Here is a 20495-nt window from a genome sequence, read left to right on the forward strand (position 1 = left end):
AATAACTTTTGTTTTTCCTTATGGAAAAGTAATAGTCCTAGATTAGAACAAGGTAGCTGGTATACCTTCCTTTCATTCATTCACAGACAGATATTTTTTTTCCTCAAGTTTGTATGAGGCATTAATATACTATACTCTTCTCATACTCGGAAAAGGAATTTTGATGTTTGCAAATTCACCTGGAATCAAAATGCACTTCTTGTAAAAAATATTGTCTTTTGATGTTCTGCTTTGTGTTCTATTATCAGACTAAGTAAATTTATTAATCTGTTTGGGTTTAGGGTAAATTTTAAGACGTGTACCACTATTAGGCTTGTAGGACAATCAGTATTGTTATTGTAGCTGCTCAGATATTTATTAATCATGTTAATTTGGGGCTAGAAAAATAAGTCTTACCCTGTACCTCTGAACCCCGTGGTAAAGTTGTCTCCAATGAGAGACAGCGTGAGGCCAACATTTAATGCAGATGTACATGGAGGAAGTAATTTGGTTTGTTCTTTGCAGAACATAGCAACAAAAGCAAAAACGTCTTTCAAACTGAGTTTGAGTAATAGGAGGTAGAGAATGAGAAATTAGGTCATTATCTTGTCAATGCAATTTTGTCTGTCTTATCTGTCCAGTGTAATTTTACATGGGATGATGTTGTTAGAATTTCTAAGCATCTCCTATAGGATATGGAAAGCATGCTTAATGTTTTGGGGATCTTGGCTTAATCCCAGAAAGAATGCTTCAGTTTTGCTTCAGAAGTTTCTTTTCCAAACTTAAGTGATAAACATCTGTAATGAAACATTCTTCTTCAGAATTCATTTCTAAACTTATGAGAATAAGATAACTGCAATGTAACCCAAAGATAATTCTGATCTTGTCTGAAAGACGGGTCCTGACAGAAAACAGTCCTGATGTTCATTCTGGTCTTGAACTGGAAGATCTCTTTGTATTTATTTTTTTTAAATTGTGGAAAGGGAAAGATAATGTGGACAGACTTTATTAAACATTAAGATCTAGGCAATGTTTACTAAATTAAAATATTTAGTTGATACACTCGTATCTGCAGGTGGAATTCTGCTAATCTTTATCACTTCTATTAGGAGCATTTTATGTAAATTTGAAAAATCTACCGACTCTAATCCAAACTCATATCCTTTGTGTATACAGCGAAGTTATTCTAACTAGAAAGAAAAGTACTTGGTTTTGAAACTTGAGTCAAGTGATTTATTACCTTAGTTTCAAGTTTAGAGTCTTGAATGATGCTTTCAAATATAAATGCATGTGGTCCCAATACAAGACACTCTCAAGTTTAGCTGCTTCAAGATGTACGTGTCCAATTGCTTCCTGAGATGGGTTGAACAAACTAGCTGCCAAATAAGACTGTAATAAGGCTTAGCATGTGTGGTTCTTTTGAAAGCAGCTTCCACTATTATTAAGTAGATTTGGGAACCTTCATCCAGAAGCAAAGGTGCAAGGTTCTTTCCTTCAACATTTTTTTAAAGTGCAAAGAATACACGTACAAGTAATTGTATGTTCAGATGACCTTGCGAAGAAGAGTTTTGGTGAATAAAATAATATATTCACTAAAACTATAATAAAGTCTCATTTAAATACAGTACTTGGGAATAGGATTAAATTACTATTTTCTGAGAAAATCAGTTCTTCTGTAGATACTCTAGTTAGATTTTAATAAATACAGGTTAAAGTTTGTTATTTTTGATACAGGATTTGGGTAAATTGCTTTCTCAATTTCCAATCTCTACTTCCAAAACTTTGGCTTATTTCACAAGGGCAAGCTTGGGAGTAATTAAAAATACTCAGGTCTTGAAGATACCAATTACTTTAAGCAGGATATCTTGGAAGAGTTAAGATAGGTTTGGTAACATCTGTGTCTTTATTTACTGACCTCATTGTGCTTTAGAAAGCAAATGAATATGGTATTCCAGCACATTTTATTCCCCCTCTTTATAAAGATACACATTCAGTGTGCTGAAGTGTGCACATCATACTGCTCTCTGTCAACAGCTTGGCAGTTTCTTCTTTTTATATTCTTGCCAGTTGCTGAATGTTATATTTAACTTCAAACATTAAAGTTGTTCTTTTTTTGCTTTTCTTCTTCAAGGAAAAAGAATCACAAAGTGCAAGAGGAAAAATGTGGTTGGATTGAATATCAATTTTCCTTCAATTGGATTCTATGTAATGGAGCTTGAAATTAATATTTTTTCTGAACCAATTGTGTACATTTTATCATATGACAAAAAATGGGGAATACAATTGACAAATAATTGTTGCTTCAGTTGTGGAAAAGGAAGCATGAAGGCATAAAATGTTTTAAAGAGGTAGAAACTGAAATGATTGCCTCTGAACAATATTTCTGATAGGTGCTTAAAATCTCAAAAAAAAAAAAAAAAAAAAAAAGGTATCATGGTATCAGTAGTTTTAGAAGTATATCGCTCAAACACAAAAATAAAGGAGATTGTGCCATGAACTGAAGTTGAAAAAATATTGCTTTGTACATTTAAAAACGAAACAACAAACCTTAAAACACAAGTCTCAAATCTAAAGAAAAAGTCTGCAGTGTGAGGATTTGTTTAAATGTAATTAATGTTTTTATGTGGATGTACATTATAGCTGATACTGTAAGGTTTGCTTTTTATTAATAAAAACTTAGTGGATGAATGAAAAATCAAAAATGTGCTGAAATACACCTTAGAGCTTGTCTTTGTCATTTGTCTTACTGTTACAGTCTTGATAAATGCTGATTAATAGTCTTCTGAACTTTTCTCTGTCCCTTTTTTTTTTTTTTTTTTTTTTTTTTTTTTTTTTTTCTCTCTGCCATGTTTTCACTACCTTTAGCGCTTCAGCATGGAAGGGATCTCAAATGTCATACAGAATGGCTTCCGCCACACGTTTGGAAACTCGGGTGGAGAGAAACAGGTGCTGGGCTATCCTCTATTTCCTTATTCTTTGCCTGCACTTTTGGTAGGAGCAGAGATCTTGAAAATTGCCAGTAGTTGAAGATGAAAGCCAAGACAGAGGAAATAGGGTAAAAACGTTGGCATCGTAGTCTTTCCCTGCCTCAGGACTCTGATCAGCCAACAGTCTCTCCTTTCCTCAACAGTTTGAGACAGTTCAGTCCTGATGCACTGAAATATTAACCCATATTTGTTACACCAGACAAAAAGTCTGTTTTGGCATAACACGTATTTCAGATTTATTGCATGTCTGTAAAATTCTAATATCCAGTAAAAGAATATATACCAAGTTAGAAACACCATTTCAGCCTTAAGCATTAAGGACTTTGGTAACGTCTACAATGGAATAAAAATTGGTTTTTTCTTCTAATGTTCAGAGTTGGTATGTTTAAAAACAGAGTAACATCTGCAAAATGCACAAACTATATTGTATGTCCTTTTGCCATTGAAAACTGCATGATGTTAAAAGCAGCATGCTTTTCACTGCATGATGTTAAATGTATGCAATGCAGATTACTGATATAAAAGCACATAAGCCAAAGGCAAATTTTCAATGACTATTTCAATGTTGAAGTGTACAGCACAGCAACCCAGCTTCAGTGGGCATCACTGTAGATGTTACATACACCTAAATACTAAGATTTTTATTATTTATTCCGTAATAATACTTAACTATATTACAAAACCATAACATTTTTGTATTTAGCACAAGTTATGAAATGCTGATATTTTGCGTTATTTAATGCATACCCTACTTGTTACAGTTTGTGTAATTGTGTAAGAGGGGTAAGTGAGATTTTTTTTTTTTTTTTTTCTTCTTCATGAGAAGTCCAAAGTCCATTCAGGCAACAAACTGACCAGTAGCTTAGGAGTTGTGGCTGATTAAGCCTTTGTCTGGAAGGCTGGCGTATCTTGCAGATAGGTTCAGGAGGTTAGACAGCTCTAAAGTCATTCCTGAATCATGAGATTAAATCATGGATTTAACCTCTTTCTCTAGCAAGGTGTATATATATAAGAGATCATGAATGCATACATAGATGGAGCTATTTATCATCTGCTTTGAGTATCTTGAACACATGCATAGGACTAACCCAATAGAATTTTTGTCACTTTACATTATCTCAATTCTGGTCACGTTATAGCTGTGCTGGTTTTATTTTTATTTTTTGCTATTATTGCTGTCTTTACCATTACTAATAAAGATACAGGTGAAGAGCAGAATTTTAGCTATTTAAATATAATATATTTTCCTAAAGTGAACATATGCAGCTGTGCTAGTCCCTCTCTTGATTCTCAGACTTCCTCACCTTTTTCTCTTTGACTGCCTCCTAACTTTCTAAGCATAAGTATCTTACTCATTTATTTACAATGTCACTAATGGGTTAACACTTCCAGTTAACTTACTAATAATGTTCATCACAATGATTGTGCTTTTCCCCTGATTTATCTTATACTATAGCCTTGTTAGCTGGGATATATTTTGTTTTCATTTCCCTCATCCTAAAGCCAATCATGGAAATTAACAAGAGCTTAAAATGAAAAACAGTGGAGAATGGTAGGAAAGTGTGATACTAGCTCTTCCCTGATTTAGTCCTGGAAGCCCATTTTTATTATGGCATTTGTTTAAAGTCTGTTAATTGAGAGAGCTTTTTCTGTAAATGCTTTCTAGGTAATGCTATGAAACTTTGCCTGCAGCTCCTGTGCTTGTAATACCTACCGTTTTTTCACTTGTTTGTTTTTCCTTTGTCATTTTACCAAACTGCAGCCCTGCTTTTAAAATGCTGGTGTCTTTTTCTTACTGCAGCAAATTAGAAAGAAGAAAAAGTATTATCATATGCCCAATAATGGCTGAGTTTAATCTAATTCTGTTTAGTGCAGATCTCAGAACATTTGAGTGGTTTTTCAGGGTTTTCATTATAAACTCAAGTTCAGGTGTTTTCTGCCAGCTGGGAGGAGTTATCCGGAGTTGTGTTGAATGAAAAACATAAGGACAGACAATTTCTTGTACACCTTACAAGGTAGAAGTTCCTACCCATTCAATCACAGCGTAAAGCTCCTGACACGTTCAGTTATTTCAGAGCTCTCTTCAGTCATTTTGCCACCTTTAGTATTTTCTGGGTAGTACTACTCTGACAGGTAGGCAGGTAAGGCAGGTACTTTCCTTTTTAAAAACTTTAATATTTTCTTCTTTTTGTTTTTGAGACCTGAGAAAAAATGACTTAGAATTTTTCAGCGTCTTTACCAATGGTAGAGTTTAAAGAGAAACTTCCAGTGAGAACCACCAGTTCCCATCTGATAGTGCAGTTGGAGAAGGAAAAAAATACTGCATAAAAAGCATCAAAATGTTGGCAGTTCTTTCTGTGATCATATCTCCAGAAGGAATTTCAGGCTAGTCATCTTCATTTCATTTTTTAGGCATTTTGAACATTTTTTTATGTGTGGTTACGGATTACAGTGGGGATTGCTGCTTATCATATTGTCAAATCTGTGTCAAAAATGTACAGGTCACAGTAGATTTAACACTTGGGCATGTCAGTAAGCTATACTTGAGACATTGTTTTTTCCTTTTCAAAATATGTCATCCTTCACACAGCAATTCAATGAATGGATTTTAATAGTGCTGTCATAAAGACAGCAGGAAAGTACTGGTGAGAAAAACAAGGTGATTTGGGGAAAATAGGAAGCAAATTATGTAATCATTGATTTCTTCATTGTAAAGGAAAATTGGTAGGTAGAGTTTACAGGGGAAGGAGAACGGGCTGTGTATTTGGTCCAGTGAAACATGTTGCAGTAATTTGCTGTGTAGGTAAAGGGTAGAACACTGCTTTATTCTGAAGGCTGGAAATGACAGCCTGAGATCTGATTTCTGAGTTGATGTATCTACTTTCATCTCTGTCGTATGCAGATTTAACAGCCTGATATTTAGCTATTGATTTTCTTACTTTTAGGAATAATGCAGGTCTCTAATGATACCTGTTTACATCTGATGGAATAAAAACTGAAAATTGTCTCTTGGATGGTTACTTTGGAAACATTGCATACTTTCCTCTGTTGTGCAAGGTGGATGTGAGAAAATGCTAAAGTAGTAGGGAAGGAGTAAAGTGCTCTGTGTTTGCATGAAGTTTTTGGTGAGGTGTCAGCACAGCCCATACAGTGTTACACAGGAGTGAGTCTGTCCAGCTTCTAGGCAAAGGATATGCTTGGACATGAGGTGCCTGATCTCACTGTAAAAATAGCAATGGTTGTAGCTGGGTTTGGCAACATAAACGGTCCTTCTGCAAAGTAAACCTCTTCTCCAAAGTCCGAGTTACATTCGACTCTTGCTGAAGTGCTGCTGCTGCTACAGGAGACCTGGTATACAATGTATTTTGTCACTGTTACATGGAGAATCACATCTCTCAAACTGAATGAAATTAAAGCTTGTTATATCCACTATGATGTATCTGTTAACCCAGAAAAAGCTTCCAATTAAATTCTTAAAAATTGATCTGAGGGAGATTTCAGGAAGCTTTTTCATTAGGAAAAATTCCAGTGCTTTCACTACTCTTAAAATGCAGACCTCTTCAAGAATATACATTCATATAGGCTACATAGTAGGATGTATTCTAAATTCAGTTAATAAAAGTCTTAGAGCAACAGGGTTACTTCAAGGATTTCAAAGGAAGTCTTGATTGTACTCCAGATACAAAATTCCTGAAAAAAATATGAATTATATTTGTTGAAAAGCTGATGAGAATGAAAGATTTCAATAAAGAGTAAACAGAAGAAATGTGGAGTTGGGTTAATATTATCTGCTAACATACTTTACTAGTAAAACTGAGAGTTGAAATAAAAATCCAAATTACAGGCTCTCGTGTTTAATTAGGCTTGCTCTATTCCTTTTGGTTGGAAGTATATAAGGTCTGAAGGTGAAAAGTGTCTGTTCATTTTCACCTAACTGTAGTGTAGACTATTTTACTTTGTGCAGAGGACAGATCAACCTCAGAGCTGGGAACGTTCAAGATCCTGGGAGTGTTTCATGTACTTAGATTTAAACGGTCACTGGGAAAATCCCTTGGCTCTTCTGAGACTATTCAAACACAGCATATGCTGAGTTTGAAGAGTTTTTCAAATACTTGTTAACACACTTGAACAAACTTGAACACCTTATTTCATGTATCCCCTGCAGCCTCCATCAGTTGTGCTCTGGAATCCTTTAAAAAGCTGATGGAAAGCTGATGGCTATCAGTTTTGCAAGTGATTTGAAGGCAACATAAATATTTACCTGGAAATATTTATTTTTGTTTTAATTGTTTTTAAATGTAGTTACTGGGAAGAACTACTTTCTGATTTTTGATATGACTGGTGTTACTTGCTTATATTATACAATGGTTTGTGAAAATTATCCATCTGCATTTTGTAGTGTTGTTTGAGGGGAAGGGCTGAGGTAGTTGTTCTTCCAGCTTTTGTTTCAATGTAAGAAGTGCTTTAAATATATGAAGGACATGGGGTTGACTTCTTGAAAGCAGAGAGGAGAGATGTTTGCTATTATGTTTCACTATTGCTGTGCTCTAGGTTCAGAGGAAGAAACCCAGTGGATATTATATACAGCTTTTTTGTTTGTTGGATTTTTTTTTTTTTTTTTGCTTGTTTAGTGTTTAGCTGCAGGGGTTTTAAAGCGATGTTTATGTAATTTGGAAAAAAAAGTTTGGCTTCTGTGATAATAGCTTTGGGGTATGAGAGGTAGAATCATTTGTGAAATATGATCTTTTGAAAAGCTTTTATTTGCGGCTAGCAATTTTAATAGCTACAGCATTCACAAAAGTCAAGTAACAGAAATAGCATTAAAGGACTTTCAAGTAACTCTGTTTTTCATTTGATAGTATTTAACGACCGTCATTCCATATGAGAAGAAGAATGGACCCCCATCTGTTGAAGATCTTCAAACATTAACCAAAAGTGAGCATATGAAATTCCCCTCACTGATGTTATCTTCCTTTTATTTCGAACCGTGGTTACTTCAACCAGTGAATCAGTTATTTCTTTCCCTCTCTCCCTATGGCATTTATGTAAATTTGCATGATTTTTAACCATGCATTTTGGCCAGTTTTTCCTCATCTTCTGAGGTCTTCTGAGCCTTCATAGAATATTGCTTTTCTAGCAATTTTCTGAAACCCTGAAGGCTTAAAAACTTGCATGTATCAGAAAGGAAAGGTTTGCGTATTATTTCCACAGATGGAGCCTTATGGAAATACTTCACCATATGTCATGGAATTAACAGTGATGTCTTTCTGCTACCATATAGAATCTGAAATACCCCTTTTTGTTTCAACTTGCTGAGGTTACTGTAGTGAATTTTAAAGAAAAATTTGAATGCTGGAACACTTACGATTAATAGTTTAATTGTAATTGATTGCCTTCAAGATAGCCTGCTACTCTCTGTTGGTGATTTGAGGGGGGAGTGAAGATTGGTTAATAAACGTTAGTAATTAGGAAGTGTAAACCAAGCCTGAGTTAACAGTGTTCTAAGTAGACCTCTCTTCCCATCTTTTTTAGGCCATATTCTCAAATTTAATTATCAGTTCTAAATCATCTGTGTTTTACTCTAATTTAAATGAAAATTAAGTTTGTTTCTTTAAATATATATATATATATATATATATATATATTATTGAAATGATGAAATGCAGCAGACCTTCTCTGGGAATCAATGGCATCTACTTCATTTAAAGTTTATAGGAACAGTTTAAAAACAGATGGTAAAATGTCCTGATATATTTGATAGAAGCACAGGATGGTTTGGGTTGGAAAGGACTAGGATCAGCTAGTCCAACCACCTGTCTGTAGGCAGGGACTTATTTCACAAAGTCAGGTTGCCCAAAGGTTGAGCATATCACACTGCAGGGCTTTGAATCTAATGACTTCTCAAGCTACTTTTCAGCTGCATAGGTGGATGAAGAATAGTGAGAAACTGGTTGTTCATTTCCTGGAAAGAGAGAATAAATATTGGAAAGCGTTGTCCAAAGCTTTGTCTTATTCTGTAGTTATAAACAATCATGTTTTGCTTCATCATAAAAGTTGGAATAAAACACTCGTTATATTTGGAGTTCAGTCTCACACGAAGAATTTGGAGCTTATGAAATTCTGCTATTCAGGATAATTCTGTGCTCTGGTTCTTTCAATCGTGTGAAGAGCACTTAAAGAATTGTCATTGTTTTTGATTATGGAGTAGCAGACAAGCTTAGAAGTGTCAAGTTGCTTAATTTTGTGCCGTTTTAATTTTTAAATTTTGTACCATAAGCCAGCAGTAAAAAAAATTCCTGACATTCTTACATACTTATATACTACGTAGAGATGTAGTACATAAAAATTGAATCTTCTAATTGAATACAGTGATTGGTATTAAACTTAAATGAGAGAAATTACTGAATGGCTGAGGTTGGAGGAGAGCTCGGGACCCCCTGCTCAAGCAGGGCCACCTACAGCAGGTTGCCTAGAACCACATCCAGGTGGCTTTTGAAGATCCCCAAAGAGGGAGACCCTGCAACCTCCCTGGGCAACCCATGCCATTGCTCTGTTACTGGCACAGTAGAGAAGCATTTCCTGGCATTTAGGTGGCACTTCCTGTGCTCCATTGTGTGCCCATTGCCTCTTGTCCTGTCCGTGGGCACCACTGAAAAGAGCCCAGCTGCATCCAATTTGCATGCTCCCTTCAGGGTTTTAAATACACTGATGAGATCCTTCCCTGAGCCTTCAAACCTGTAACAGGCAGCTAAATTTCTGTTGTCTACCAGGAAGCTGTTTAGTGTAGTCTTTAAGAGTCTCTTGATGCCTAAATATCTGAGGGCTACTTAAGTCTTCAGCGTAGTCTTTGCAGTAATTTTCTGAAAGTTACTGTTTGTAGCTAATAAGCAGCTATTGGAGAAAGTATTTGTAAACTTTGAGTGGGCAAGAGCTTTAAAAGCTTCAGAATAAGAATACTTTGAAGGTATTGGGAATTCTCTGAGATAAATGCAGCATCCTTTTTGGTAAAAAAGAACCCAATGTCTTCTAAACATTTTTATTACTTAACTAAGACAGTGTTTGTTTGCAGTGCACATCTACTAAATTCCTGGAAAAAAAGAACAGCTCTAAAAAGTAGGCAAAGCCATGAGTCACTCTAACACATATAGCCCTAAATATTCTGATTTTCCTCATGTTACGCAGATACAACCTTGGGCAGGAAGCTCACATTCAGAATTAGTTTCTTTTAAGTCTTTGAAAAGATCAGGAAAGGTCTGTGGAACAAACTCCTCGTCATCTAGGAGAGTATTTGTGTAATCTGCTTCAGATATCTAACTCAGCTGCAATTCAGAGTGAAAGCTTAGAAAACAGTTTCCTTCTTGCTATTTTGGAGGAGATGAGGGTTTTAAGAAGGCAGCTTAGGCTAAACATACTAGATACCTAACTACATGTGAGTATTATATGACTTAGCACAAATATACACCTGTCATAAAACTTGTTCCTTCTTTTCATCCTTTAGATTATCATTCCAACAGGTTCTCTTTGAGATTTGATTCTTTGTGGAACATTTTGATTAGAGACTGTGCCCTTCCCTGTGATTTACTACAAACACTTTTATTTCTTCAGAAATACACAAGGATGTATAATTTAAATTTGTTATCAATCTCAAAAATCTTCAAATTCAGTCTTATTTATGATTTTTCAAGGTTTCAGCTGTTAATGTTCACTGTTTTGGAGGGGGAGCATTTTCAGCCAGTCATTTACAGCAGTGTTTCTCCAGAATAATGGCATTACTGCATGATTCCAGGTGAAGAATAAAAGGAGAAATTAAGTAACGAAGCATGCTTTTTTAACCTAAGATCTCCAGCCCTCCAGTATTGTTAGTATATTTCGGTTTTGAATATGGTGATTTTATTTAGGCAACATTTTTCATGGGGGTGTGCTTTTTTGTTGTTATGACTGATGACATTGTAATTAATTAACCATGTAAAATGGGTCTCTAGTATTCATTTATTGTGGAGTTCAGTGAGAATTACACAAGTGAAAGGTGGAGGGTTTTCTTCCTAGTGTAATATGTAATACCTGTTAGAGTAGTAGAAACATCTTCACTGTTTTTTTGAGGAGTGTTGTCTTTAATTTATGACTAAATATCTGAAATGTTCTTTGTTTGTTTTATTTTCATTCTTCAGTCCTTCATGCCATGAAAGAGGATAGTGAGAAAGTGCCAGGCTTGTTAACAGACTATATTTTAAAGGGTGAGTACGCTTCCTAGCAAAGTTTTTTTTTTTTTTTTTTTTTTTTTTTTTTTTAAAAATGAACTTACTCAACATACAAGGTGCAGTTGAAAAGAACAGTTGTGCAGCAATCGTGAATTATGTTGCTCCTTTATCACACAAGGCTCTCATTATGTCAGGGGCTGGTGAGTTCATAAATAAAAAGTGTTTCTTTTGTTCATGATAATACAGTATAGCAAAGCATGTGATGTATGTTCAATAGCTGAATGACATCAGCAAGAGCAGAGTAGTATGGCTTAGAAACTTAAATGGGTGTAGTTAAAAACCTGTGTGATACAGAATGTGAACTCAAACTATGTATCATAATGCATTTGCTAAATTAAGTGCTTATACCTTTGTTTAAAAAAGTGTTACCTTCTGATCAATATTATTTTATTTCTTACAGTTATGTGTTTATACTTCTTCACCTTTTATTTAACGTTTATTTAAAGTTTGTGTAGTAATGGATTATTTTACAGCCTCCATTGCATTGTTTTTATTAACGGAATACCAGACATTGAAAATCATTGCTTGCTTTAGCTCTAAGGAGTTGTTCCAGGTAGTTTCCAGGTCGTTAAATGCTTTTCTGAGATTTTTTGCCAAGATCTTAAAAATGTTTACGTTCTTATTTAATCATTGGCATGTATGTGGTCCCATCTTCTTTAGTGTTTAAATATGCATCAAACTCCCAAGATCTAAACAAACAGCTGTACTGAAGGAATGATGGATGCCATTTTATTTGCCACCCAAGCATATATAATGTTTTACTTCAAGTTCATACATTGCAAAGTTTTTCTTCTCTTTTGGTGTCATGCTTTCCAAGTCTTGCTATTTTTTTCAAATATAAAAATTTGACTTGATTTCTCCCGTGTGTCTTTTAAAAGGTTTTTCTATTTCTTACAAAGATGGTAACCACACATCTCAAAGAGATTTGAAAATACTTTCAGGTTAAAGTTATGGATGAAATTTAGTGTGCAGTTGCTTCAGAAAAACTGGAAGGGGAGCCACACAGTATTCTAGAAGCTTCCACAGACTTTGTGTTGAAAAAGGCTCATTACTAATTTCTGTGTAGCATTGCAGAACTACCACATATGGAAAGAACGCTGAGGTCCTTTCAGTTGATTCCTTTGATTTCTCCGTTGTTTACTGAGCCTTTCTAAAAATCTTTCTTGTGTTAGACACGTATTTGCTTATGAGCTGAGCGCCTCTTAGGCTGAAGATTTTTTTTTAACAGTGATGGCACTAAGCTTTAGTTCTGTGAGGCAGAATTTTTGACCCAAGATGATGACCCATTGGCAGTAATTAAAGCTGTTTGCTTTTCATCATAATACATCTGGTAGAAACTGAATGGATAGTGTTCATTACAGCATCTCCTCTTTTTAAAGAATAGCTGTCTAGAAAAGCTTTTTAACTACTTGGATACTGAGAAGGAAATGGATGCCTTGGGAAACAGGAATCTTCTGCATAGAAGACTTGTAAAAACAGATTAGCTGGACATAGGGCAGGATGATCTAAGAAGCTTGATGCTGAGGTTCATTCCTACTTCTGCATGCTTGTGACTTCAAAGTCATCAGGAGTGTCGTACCAGCTAGTTGCACCAAAAACAAAAAATATCATGCTCACATTAAATGTGTTGGATCAAACAGGTCTTTGTATACTTTCAAGGAAACATTGTTATCTCTAAATTGTAGAACACAAACGACAGGAGTTTGAAGAGTAATCTCATGCTCACATTACTCATACTGAAAGGAGGAGATGATTTCCCCTCGGCTACCATGATTACTGAATTATAAGTAATCAGGAGCTAAGGCTTTCTCACTCTTCTGGGGGTCTGGTTGCAGAGTGGCCAGCAGAGCTACGCAGCACAGAACCTTTCTTTCTGTGACTGTAGCCTTAACTGAGCTTTGTATTGCTATGTTTAGATTGTTAAATATTTCTAGTTCACCTGGCAGCATTGTATTATGATGTAGATGTATCCTGTAGAACTGGCAAAATCTTATAACTTCAGAAATAATTGGGATCTGTTTCTCTTCTTTTTCTGCTGCTAATGCTTCTGGCCTGAAGCCTCACTGAGACTTCATACATGGAAGAGTACTTCCAGACACCTGCCTTTTGTCCAAAAGTTATGTTTAGAGCTTATTAAAGGGAGATCAGATATTCTAAATAATCATTTGAAAGAACTTTCAGCTCAGCTTTTGTATCTGAAATTCCAGCCTATCCCCGGAATTTAAAGATAAAAGGAGTGACCTGCTTTTTCAAGAGTCTGTTTCCTTCACTGGAAGGATTAAAAATTTATTAGGCAAGGTGAAAATGATTATAAGGATTTAGGGGTTTAAACTTGTTTTCCAAAAGAAATTGGAGGATAACAAGTTCTGGACCCAGTAATCGCCTGTATGGTGTAGTGATAATTATATCCATTTTGCCTTTGTTTACTCTGTGAGCCAGCTATTGTCTTACACTGAATGGATTTCATCTCTTTTTATTAAGTTTTAATCAAGAAATGAATTTTTGAAGCTTGTGAGTTATATCACCAAAGATGTGTAGTTAAAATCTGTTAACTTTTTTTTTTAATTTGAGGATTATTTTCCCCAATCTTCCAACAAAAAGCAGGCAGTAAATTATATGTGACAATAGGAATTGTGTAGCTTTATGGGAAATTTAGAGTGGAATTTGTCTGCATAGTTATGAGCTTTCCAGCTCTATATTACATTTTACTCAGCAAATAAATATTTTAAAGACCCTTAATGATATTCCTAAAGCGGCACTCTTAATTTATTTTGTTTCTTAAAAAAAAATTAGAACATGCTAGTTTTACGTGGGTGTTGTATCTGTCTGCAGAAATAATAATAAACACCCAGATATTGTCAGTTACCACTGAAAAGTTACTTTGATTGTTTAGAATCAAGAGCTGAAGAACAAGTATCAGCGAAAAAGTGATTCTAACAATTTCTGTAGTATTGTTGGCATAATATAATGGGACTAATAAAAGAAGAATGCTGTGAACCTGGAAGGTGAATGGAATCATAAGATCGAGCTGTAAGTGTTAATTTTACAAGGAATCTTGTAAAGATTTGTGCTGCTGTTCTGATATAAATTTGCTTCAATTTCTTTTTGCTTCTTTTTTCATAATTTCTTAAGCGTTCTATAGAAGTGTTATCTTGAATATTTTGAACTAAATGTAAAAATAATTATAAAGTTTGTGAAAGACTAAATTTGCATCATGTAGGAGGACACACCAACCCCACCATATGTGTCATCTAATGCTTTTTATCTTCATTTAATGATGATTGAGTAACTTTGTTTTGGCAAGGCATTTTGGTCAAGAGCTGGGGCATGGGCTTGCAAACTGAAAGAGAGATCTGCAACTAGATCTGCTCTTGACTTTCCGTGTTACCGTGGATTTTTTTCTTTTTCATAACTTGAGATATGCAAAAGTGGCACCTCATGCATCTGAAACACTGGAAGGAGAAATACGCAGAACATTGGCTGTGCAAATGAGGTATAACAAAGAAAAGAAAAAAGCCAACGCAACTCAGATCTCTTTATGCTGAGGCATTACCCTTTTTATGTTAGGAAGGAAGAAAACTTCATATGCATTTCTGAACAGGTTAACTAGTTCTCAAATGATTTCAGGTGTCTGCTTTTTTATTTTTTTTTTTTATTTTTTAAGCATATTTTCCCAATTTCTGCTGCCCCCTTGTGTTCCCCAAAATGTTAAAAATAAATATATTTATATGTATGTATTCCACTTAATTTTGTCCTTATATGTAAGTCCCTTTTTTCCAGTGATCAATTAGCTCTCCCCTGGATCTATTCCATACGGAGTACCTCTTCAGAGGTACGTTTCTGAAAGCTGGCCAATGTACACATTCAGTGTAGAATAGTGATTTGCTTTGCTTTGCAAGTATGTAGTAGTTCTCCCAACAGTGTGTTGTTCATACTACATTTTACAGATTTAGAATGGAAATAGATGTTAATGTGGAATTGATCAGCAATTGTAATTGTCCTTGCATTTTTCTGAATATGATTCCTTTAATACATTAATATTATTACTATATTTTATCACTAGGGATTGTGAAGTAGAAACTGAGATTTGAAAGAGGGTGGGGGTGCATTTGCTGACAATGAAGTCAAACCAGCACTGTTCAATTCTTGATCTTAGAAAGCTTGCTTTCAGATTGAAGCTGGCAGCTTAGATAGCTGACTGCATTTAAATGTTGATTATCCTCGTCTTTCGACTGATCTTTTTTGATAGTTTAGCAAATGCAATGTGCTTTGAAAACATTGCATCTGTTTCTATTAAAAGGCCTATGCAAGCAAACTTACTTGTGCACAAATTAACTGTAGAATGGGGAGCACAGATGGAGATATTCTTGTCATATCTTGTAGTTGCATTGTTGTTTTTTTTAGGAGTCGCAATAAGAATGTGCTAGCTCCTTACATGAAAGAATGTTTTTATTGACTATATCCATTGATTTTCTTTTTTTTCCAGAAGCTTTTGGTCTTCTTACCTATATAGTGTAATCCCTTTGTTTGTTAAGATTTATCTGTCAAGAACAATAATGCAACAAATAGTAACATTATTGCCACTATTATTATACTCCTCGGGCCACTATTATTATACTCCTCGGAGTATCCAAGTTCAGGTTGTTTTCTGAAGAAAATTCCTTAATGCAGTTGTGTTGTATGTCTCTTTGGCTTCATGATTAATATTTGCCAATTTCATCCTCATGTGACAAGGAGAAGGGATGCAGGAATAAATAAAAAATTCATTTCACAAGTATACTTTATGGAATTGCATATATGTAAAAGAAAGACCGAAATCACTGTTTCTACTGGGCTAAAGGCTACTGGCATTTCAAATCCAACATCCAGCTGGCCACTTAGCTTTTAAGTATTTGCATACCAGTAAGTATACACACAGTAGCTCCTATCGATCTGGGGGGCATGATGAGAAGAACGAACAATATGGGGATAACCTGCTGGGGTTCACAACAGATTTAAAATAGAAGCTGAAGAAGGCATAGTGGGAATGGGAATTAGCTAATTTTATTTTTACGGAGGTAAGGAGGGATATCTGAGGAAATCTGCAGAAAGCCACAGTACCTAAATTGAACTAAAGAAGCAGATCAATACATATCATATACATGATCAAAATTTTAGGGATAAGTTGTCTGGTATCACGTCTAGACATATTATTTCAGGATTATTAGTTTTCACTTCATTTTTCAACATTTGCAGCTTTAACTTAATAAAGTGGGATTATGTGGGGATAGAACTTGTTACCAGTACAGTACACAAACTGTGAATAAATCATTCACTGTATCCCTGCAAAGTTGTTTTTCCTCGATTCAAGTGGAAATGTGAAGTGTAAATAACTGTAACAGTCTTAAAGCATAATTAGTGTGTGTGTGTGTATATATATGTATGCACATACCGATAGCTAAAATAAATGCTTTTGAAATCAGATGTATCTTGACAGTAAACTGCTTTAAGATAGATCTATTACTAAGCTCTGTGTTCTTGTCCAGTTGTCCTTAATTGCAATGTAAAAATATAGTGCTAAAAAAAAATATGCTATATGTTGCCAGTGAATAACATAAATGAAATGTGTAATATTATTTTCTGTTAGGTTTTTCTTCTGAATGTAGATGTCTTGAAAGTAGAATCAGTTTTCATCTTGCAGCTTGTTTTCCTATTACTTGTCTGATCTTTTAGGCTTCTAGTAAGGGCAAAACAAACAAGCAAACAAACATAAAGGTTTATTGTTTTAAATTAATAAAACAAGAACTTAACCCTTGCTCTATTCATAAAGTACTCAAGTATGTCATATAACAGGAATATTTATTTTCTTGTTTTTGAAGTTTCTGTTTGTTACACCTGACTTCTTTATTTGCTTTTGTGTTGTGCTAGCATTGGTTTGAAAGCTGGATTGCTCTGAGGTTTGTCATGTATGTGAAACAGGAATGAGAAGCACATGAAGGACATGTCTTGTCTTCCCACTGTGTGTGATTCAAGTACACGCACCAGATTTAGAAACTAGAGTTAGAATCCCAAATTGTCAGTGCATATTTTAAAACATAAATGCATGTGTCACCTTGTATTTAATGTTCCATTCTCTAATAGGATGCCACAAAAAGCACTGTTTAAGACATGACCTTTAGTTAACTCATTTCTGGATAATATTAGTTAAAATAGTGGGTTGTGTCATTTAATTCCCTTCTAAGAAGAAGATGGTATCTTAATTGTGAATTTCAACTAATTTCTAGATTTTATTGTGTTACTGGTAGGGTAGGATTCAACACTTAATTGTTTTTAGTATAAGCAATATACTTCTTTTACAGAGTAACTTCACTGATATTTACCCCAATGTATTTGTGGTCTTTTGCAGTTCTGTGTCCTACATGAAGAGGGCTGCCTTTCAGAATTAACCGTGCTCCTTTCTATGATGAGAAGCTTTCCATGGATATAACTCATAGTTTTTGTTTTGTTTTGTTTTTCCATTTGGTACTATACCTAAACCAGTAGGCATTTACCTCCTCTGTGTGTGTGTGGATTTTCTGATCCTGCAGTACATCCTCTGGGCATGACAACTCATCCATTTTAACTTAATAGTGCAATGAACTGGAGCAGGGAACAAACACTGTACAGTTTTACTCACATTGTTCTGGCTTTTTAAAGTCTATTTTTACATTGTATAGCATGTGGTAAATCCTCCTGCACATTTTGTTGTTGGAAGGAAAAGAAAACTTTGAATAATGTAAATAAAATATAAGACTAGTTTTAAGGAATTAATATTTAAAACCATCCTCAGTTCCTATGGCAAAAATGATCGCAGTCCAAACCTGAAAAAAAGATTCAGATGTGTTCTTCAGGAAGCACTCCAGAACAGTGTTGGTGGAAGTTCATTTTTGACACTTCTTTTTAAACAGTAACTTAAATTGAAGTATGCACCATTATTGCTCTCATACTGAACTTATGAACAGCATTCTTTAATGATTTGGCATAAGTAATTGTATCATTGTTACCTAACAAAAACATCAGTGTAATGTAATATGTCATATTTAATTGTTTTTATTTTATTAATGTTCATGTGGCTCAGATATTCTCCCATATTGCTGCTATTATTTTACTGTTTTTAATAGGTGTTTGATCTTAATGAATATGCTTCAATATATAAACATTTTGAAAGGCTGTATCTTTTTAAAAATACATGTACAGTTTGGAGGAAAAAAAAAAAACAAAAAAAAACTTGCACCTGGATTCCAAGTTAGTATTATCTTGAGACTTGGTCATTGTGTATCTTCAAACTTTACTGCAAATTGTATGCACTGTCTCCTCTATGATGATGTATCTGCGTTCAAACAGATGGGAATGTATTTTGCAAATCCTGTAAAAGAAACATACCCCGGAATCTCAATATTAAATATTTGTCACAAATCCATTTTGCCAGTCTTAAAGATTAGATTGAAATATAAGGACTACTACTGGAAAAAAAAAAAAAAAAAAAAAAAAAGAGCTATTTTCTAGTCTGAATTCCTATTAATTCTATACCAGATTTTAGTACTGTATATGTGAAAACACTGGCAGGTAAGATTATAAAGAGATAAATGTCTTTTCTTCAAACAGTTGTTTAAAATCATCGTTTGTCTTTCTTTAAGCTGATTCATTTTGGTCAGTAAAACACAGCCAGTTTGTAAATAGTTTCATAATGCTTTGTTTTTTTTCCTAAAAATCTTGGCATTTTTCTTTTGTCCCTCTTTCTGTTACCAAATTATCAGATCTTAAAATTTTCATCCTCCCTCCATCTCCTCTTCCTTGATGGCCATCTTGCCAGCCTAATCGGCAATAATGGGTCTTCTACGTAAGTGTGTCATACATGAGGAACGTTTTATCGTTCCTTCATTCTCTTTCCTTAGTGGTTTCTGTAGCAAGAAAGAAGCCATTTATTTCTGTAGCTCATGTGTTAGAAGCTCATTATGGCATGTTTTTATACAGAAATGCTTGCTTTTTACTATCAATACCTGAAAATTGACTAAGGGAGATGACCCTATTTTTTTCACCTTTTTTTAAAATGGTGTGTATGTTATGAAACACATTTTGTCTCCAAATGAGATATTGTCAGAGATTTTTTTTAATGTGCTTCTGAGGCCTGAAGCATCTTTAAATGGAATGAGGGGGAAAAAAATAATTGCAAAAAGTATGGACAAATTTTGTGGTGTTAGTTGCAGCGAGACACATTTTGTGATTTAGTCACAAAATACATAATAAAACTTGAAAGAAAACTAAATGCTAAAAACCAACACCAGCTTCAGTGCGCCAAACATCTGCTTGGGTATATTACGTCATTCATCAGACTTACAATCTGAACAGGTACTTTTTATGAAAAAGACCCATTTTCCTTGTATATAAAATCTTGGCATTAAACAACAGTTGCCAAAGCCATGTTTTACATGGCAAATATTTTATATATACATATATATATATATATCTATATAAAATTAAATCTCAACACATAAGAGTAAAAAGAACCGAGCAAGCCTGCTTTTCTGCTGAGTGCTATGTACTTCAGATTCTCTGTAATGCATACTTTTTTGAGATCCTCTGTTGAATCTTGCATTCTTTCAGTGAGCTGGATGACTTCATTCCTTTTAGTTTGTGTGTGATAGCTGGAAGATGGTCACACAAGAGTATTTGCTGGCAAATACCTGAGATTTGGAAAAAATGCATTTGTACCGAAGTGTGTTCAATTTTTAATATGAAGAGTCCTAGAAGCAATGTTTGCTCAACATCAGTGAATTATAAGTTACTTAAAGATAGGTATTTGTATAATTTAATAGCCTTTTTTAAATCCAACCTTTTTCATTTTTCTTTTAGCAATTCAGCTATTGCATTTGATAAGATCATTTGCTTACTGATAGAATGAAATTTTGAGTGAAGGGCTACCTGGCAAGCATGTCAAAGGTAGTGAAGAATCCTTAAGTATGTTTTCTTGACTAAGGAAAGGAACTTGACAATACTGGTTCCTTTATAGTAGAAGATAAGGACCTAGCTGGTATAGGAAACTGGTGGTAAAGAATATCTGCTGTTGACCATGCCAGGTAATTGTATCCTTAATTTTGGATTGGTCATTTTATAGCAGTAGCACACATCTTTCTTGCTTTCAGACCGGATTACCTTGGATATTTTTTCTGCATGCGTGTTGCTTAGAAACTACAGCTAGCGCAGAAAATGGCACTGTGCGTGCTTCCAACAGTGTTGGTAAGTGTGTTGATAC

At 34.6% G+C, this 20495-nt stretch overlaps 1 protein-coding gene across 2 annotated transcripts in view; it reads left to right on the top strand.

Annotated features, from left to right (window-relative positions):
- The window catches only part of FEZ2 (fasciculation and elongation protein zeta 2), a 30171-nt gene extending 10353 nt beyond the window's left edge, over positions 1-19818 (top strand). Inside the window, exons 6-9 of one of the 2 annotated variants that reach the window (XM_032184570.1) lie at positions 2845-2925; positions 7826-7901; positions 11135-11200; positions 17610-19818. In XM_032184570.1, the coding sequence (XP_032040461.1) occupies positions 2845-2925; positions 7826-7901; positions 11135-11200; positions 17610-17626 (240 nt within the window). In that variant the 3' untranslated portion in view covers positions 17627-19818. The remainder of the gene's footprint in view (positions 1-2844; positions 2926-7825; positions 7902-11134; positions 11201-17609) is intronic. The other variant, XM_032184571.1, reaches the window with a different exon arrangement.
- Positions 19819-20495: the final 677 nt, after the last annotated feature.

The sequence above is a fragment of the Aythya fuligula genome, chromosome 3 (genome assembly GCF_009819795.1).
Source record: "Aythya fuligula isolate bAytFul2 chromosome 3, bAytFul2.pri, whole genome shotgun sequence".
Lineage (NCBI taxonomy): Eukaryota > Metazoa > Chordata > Aves > Anseriformes > Anatidae > Aythya > Aythya fuligula.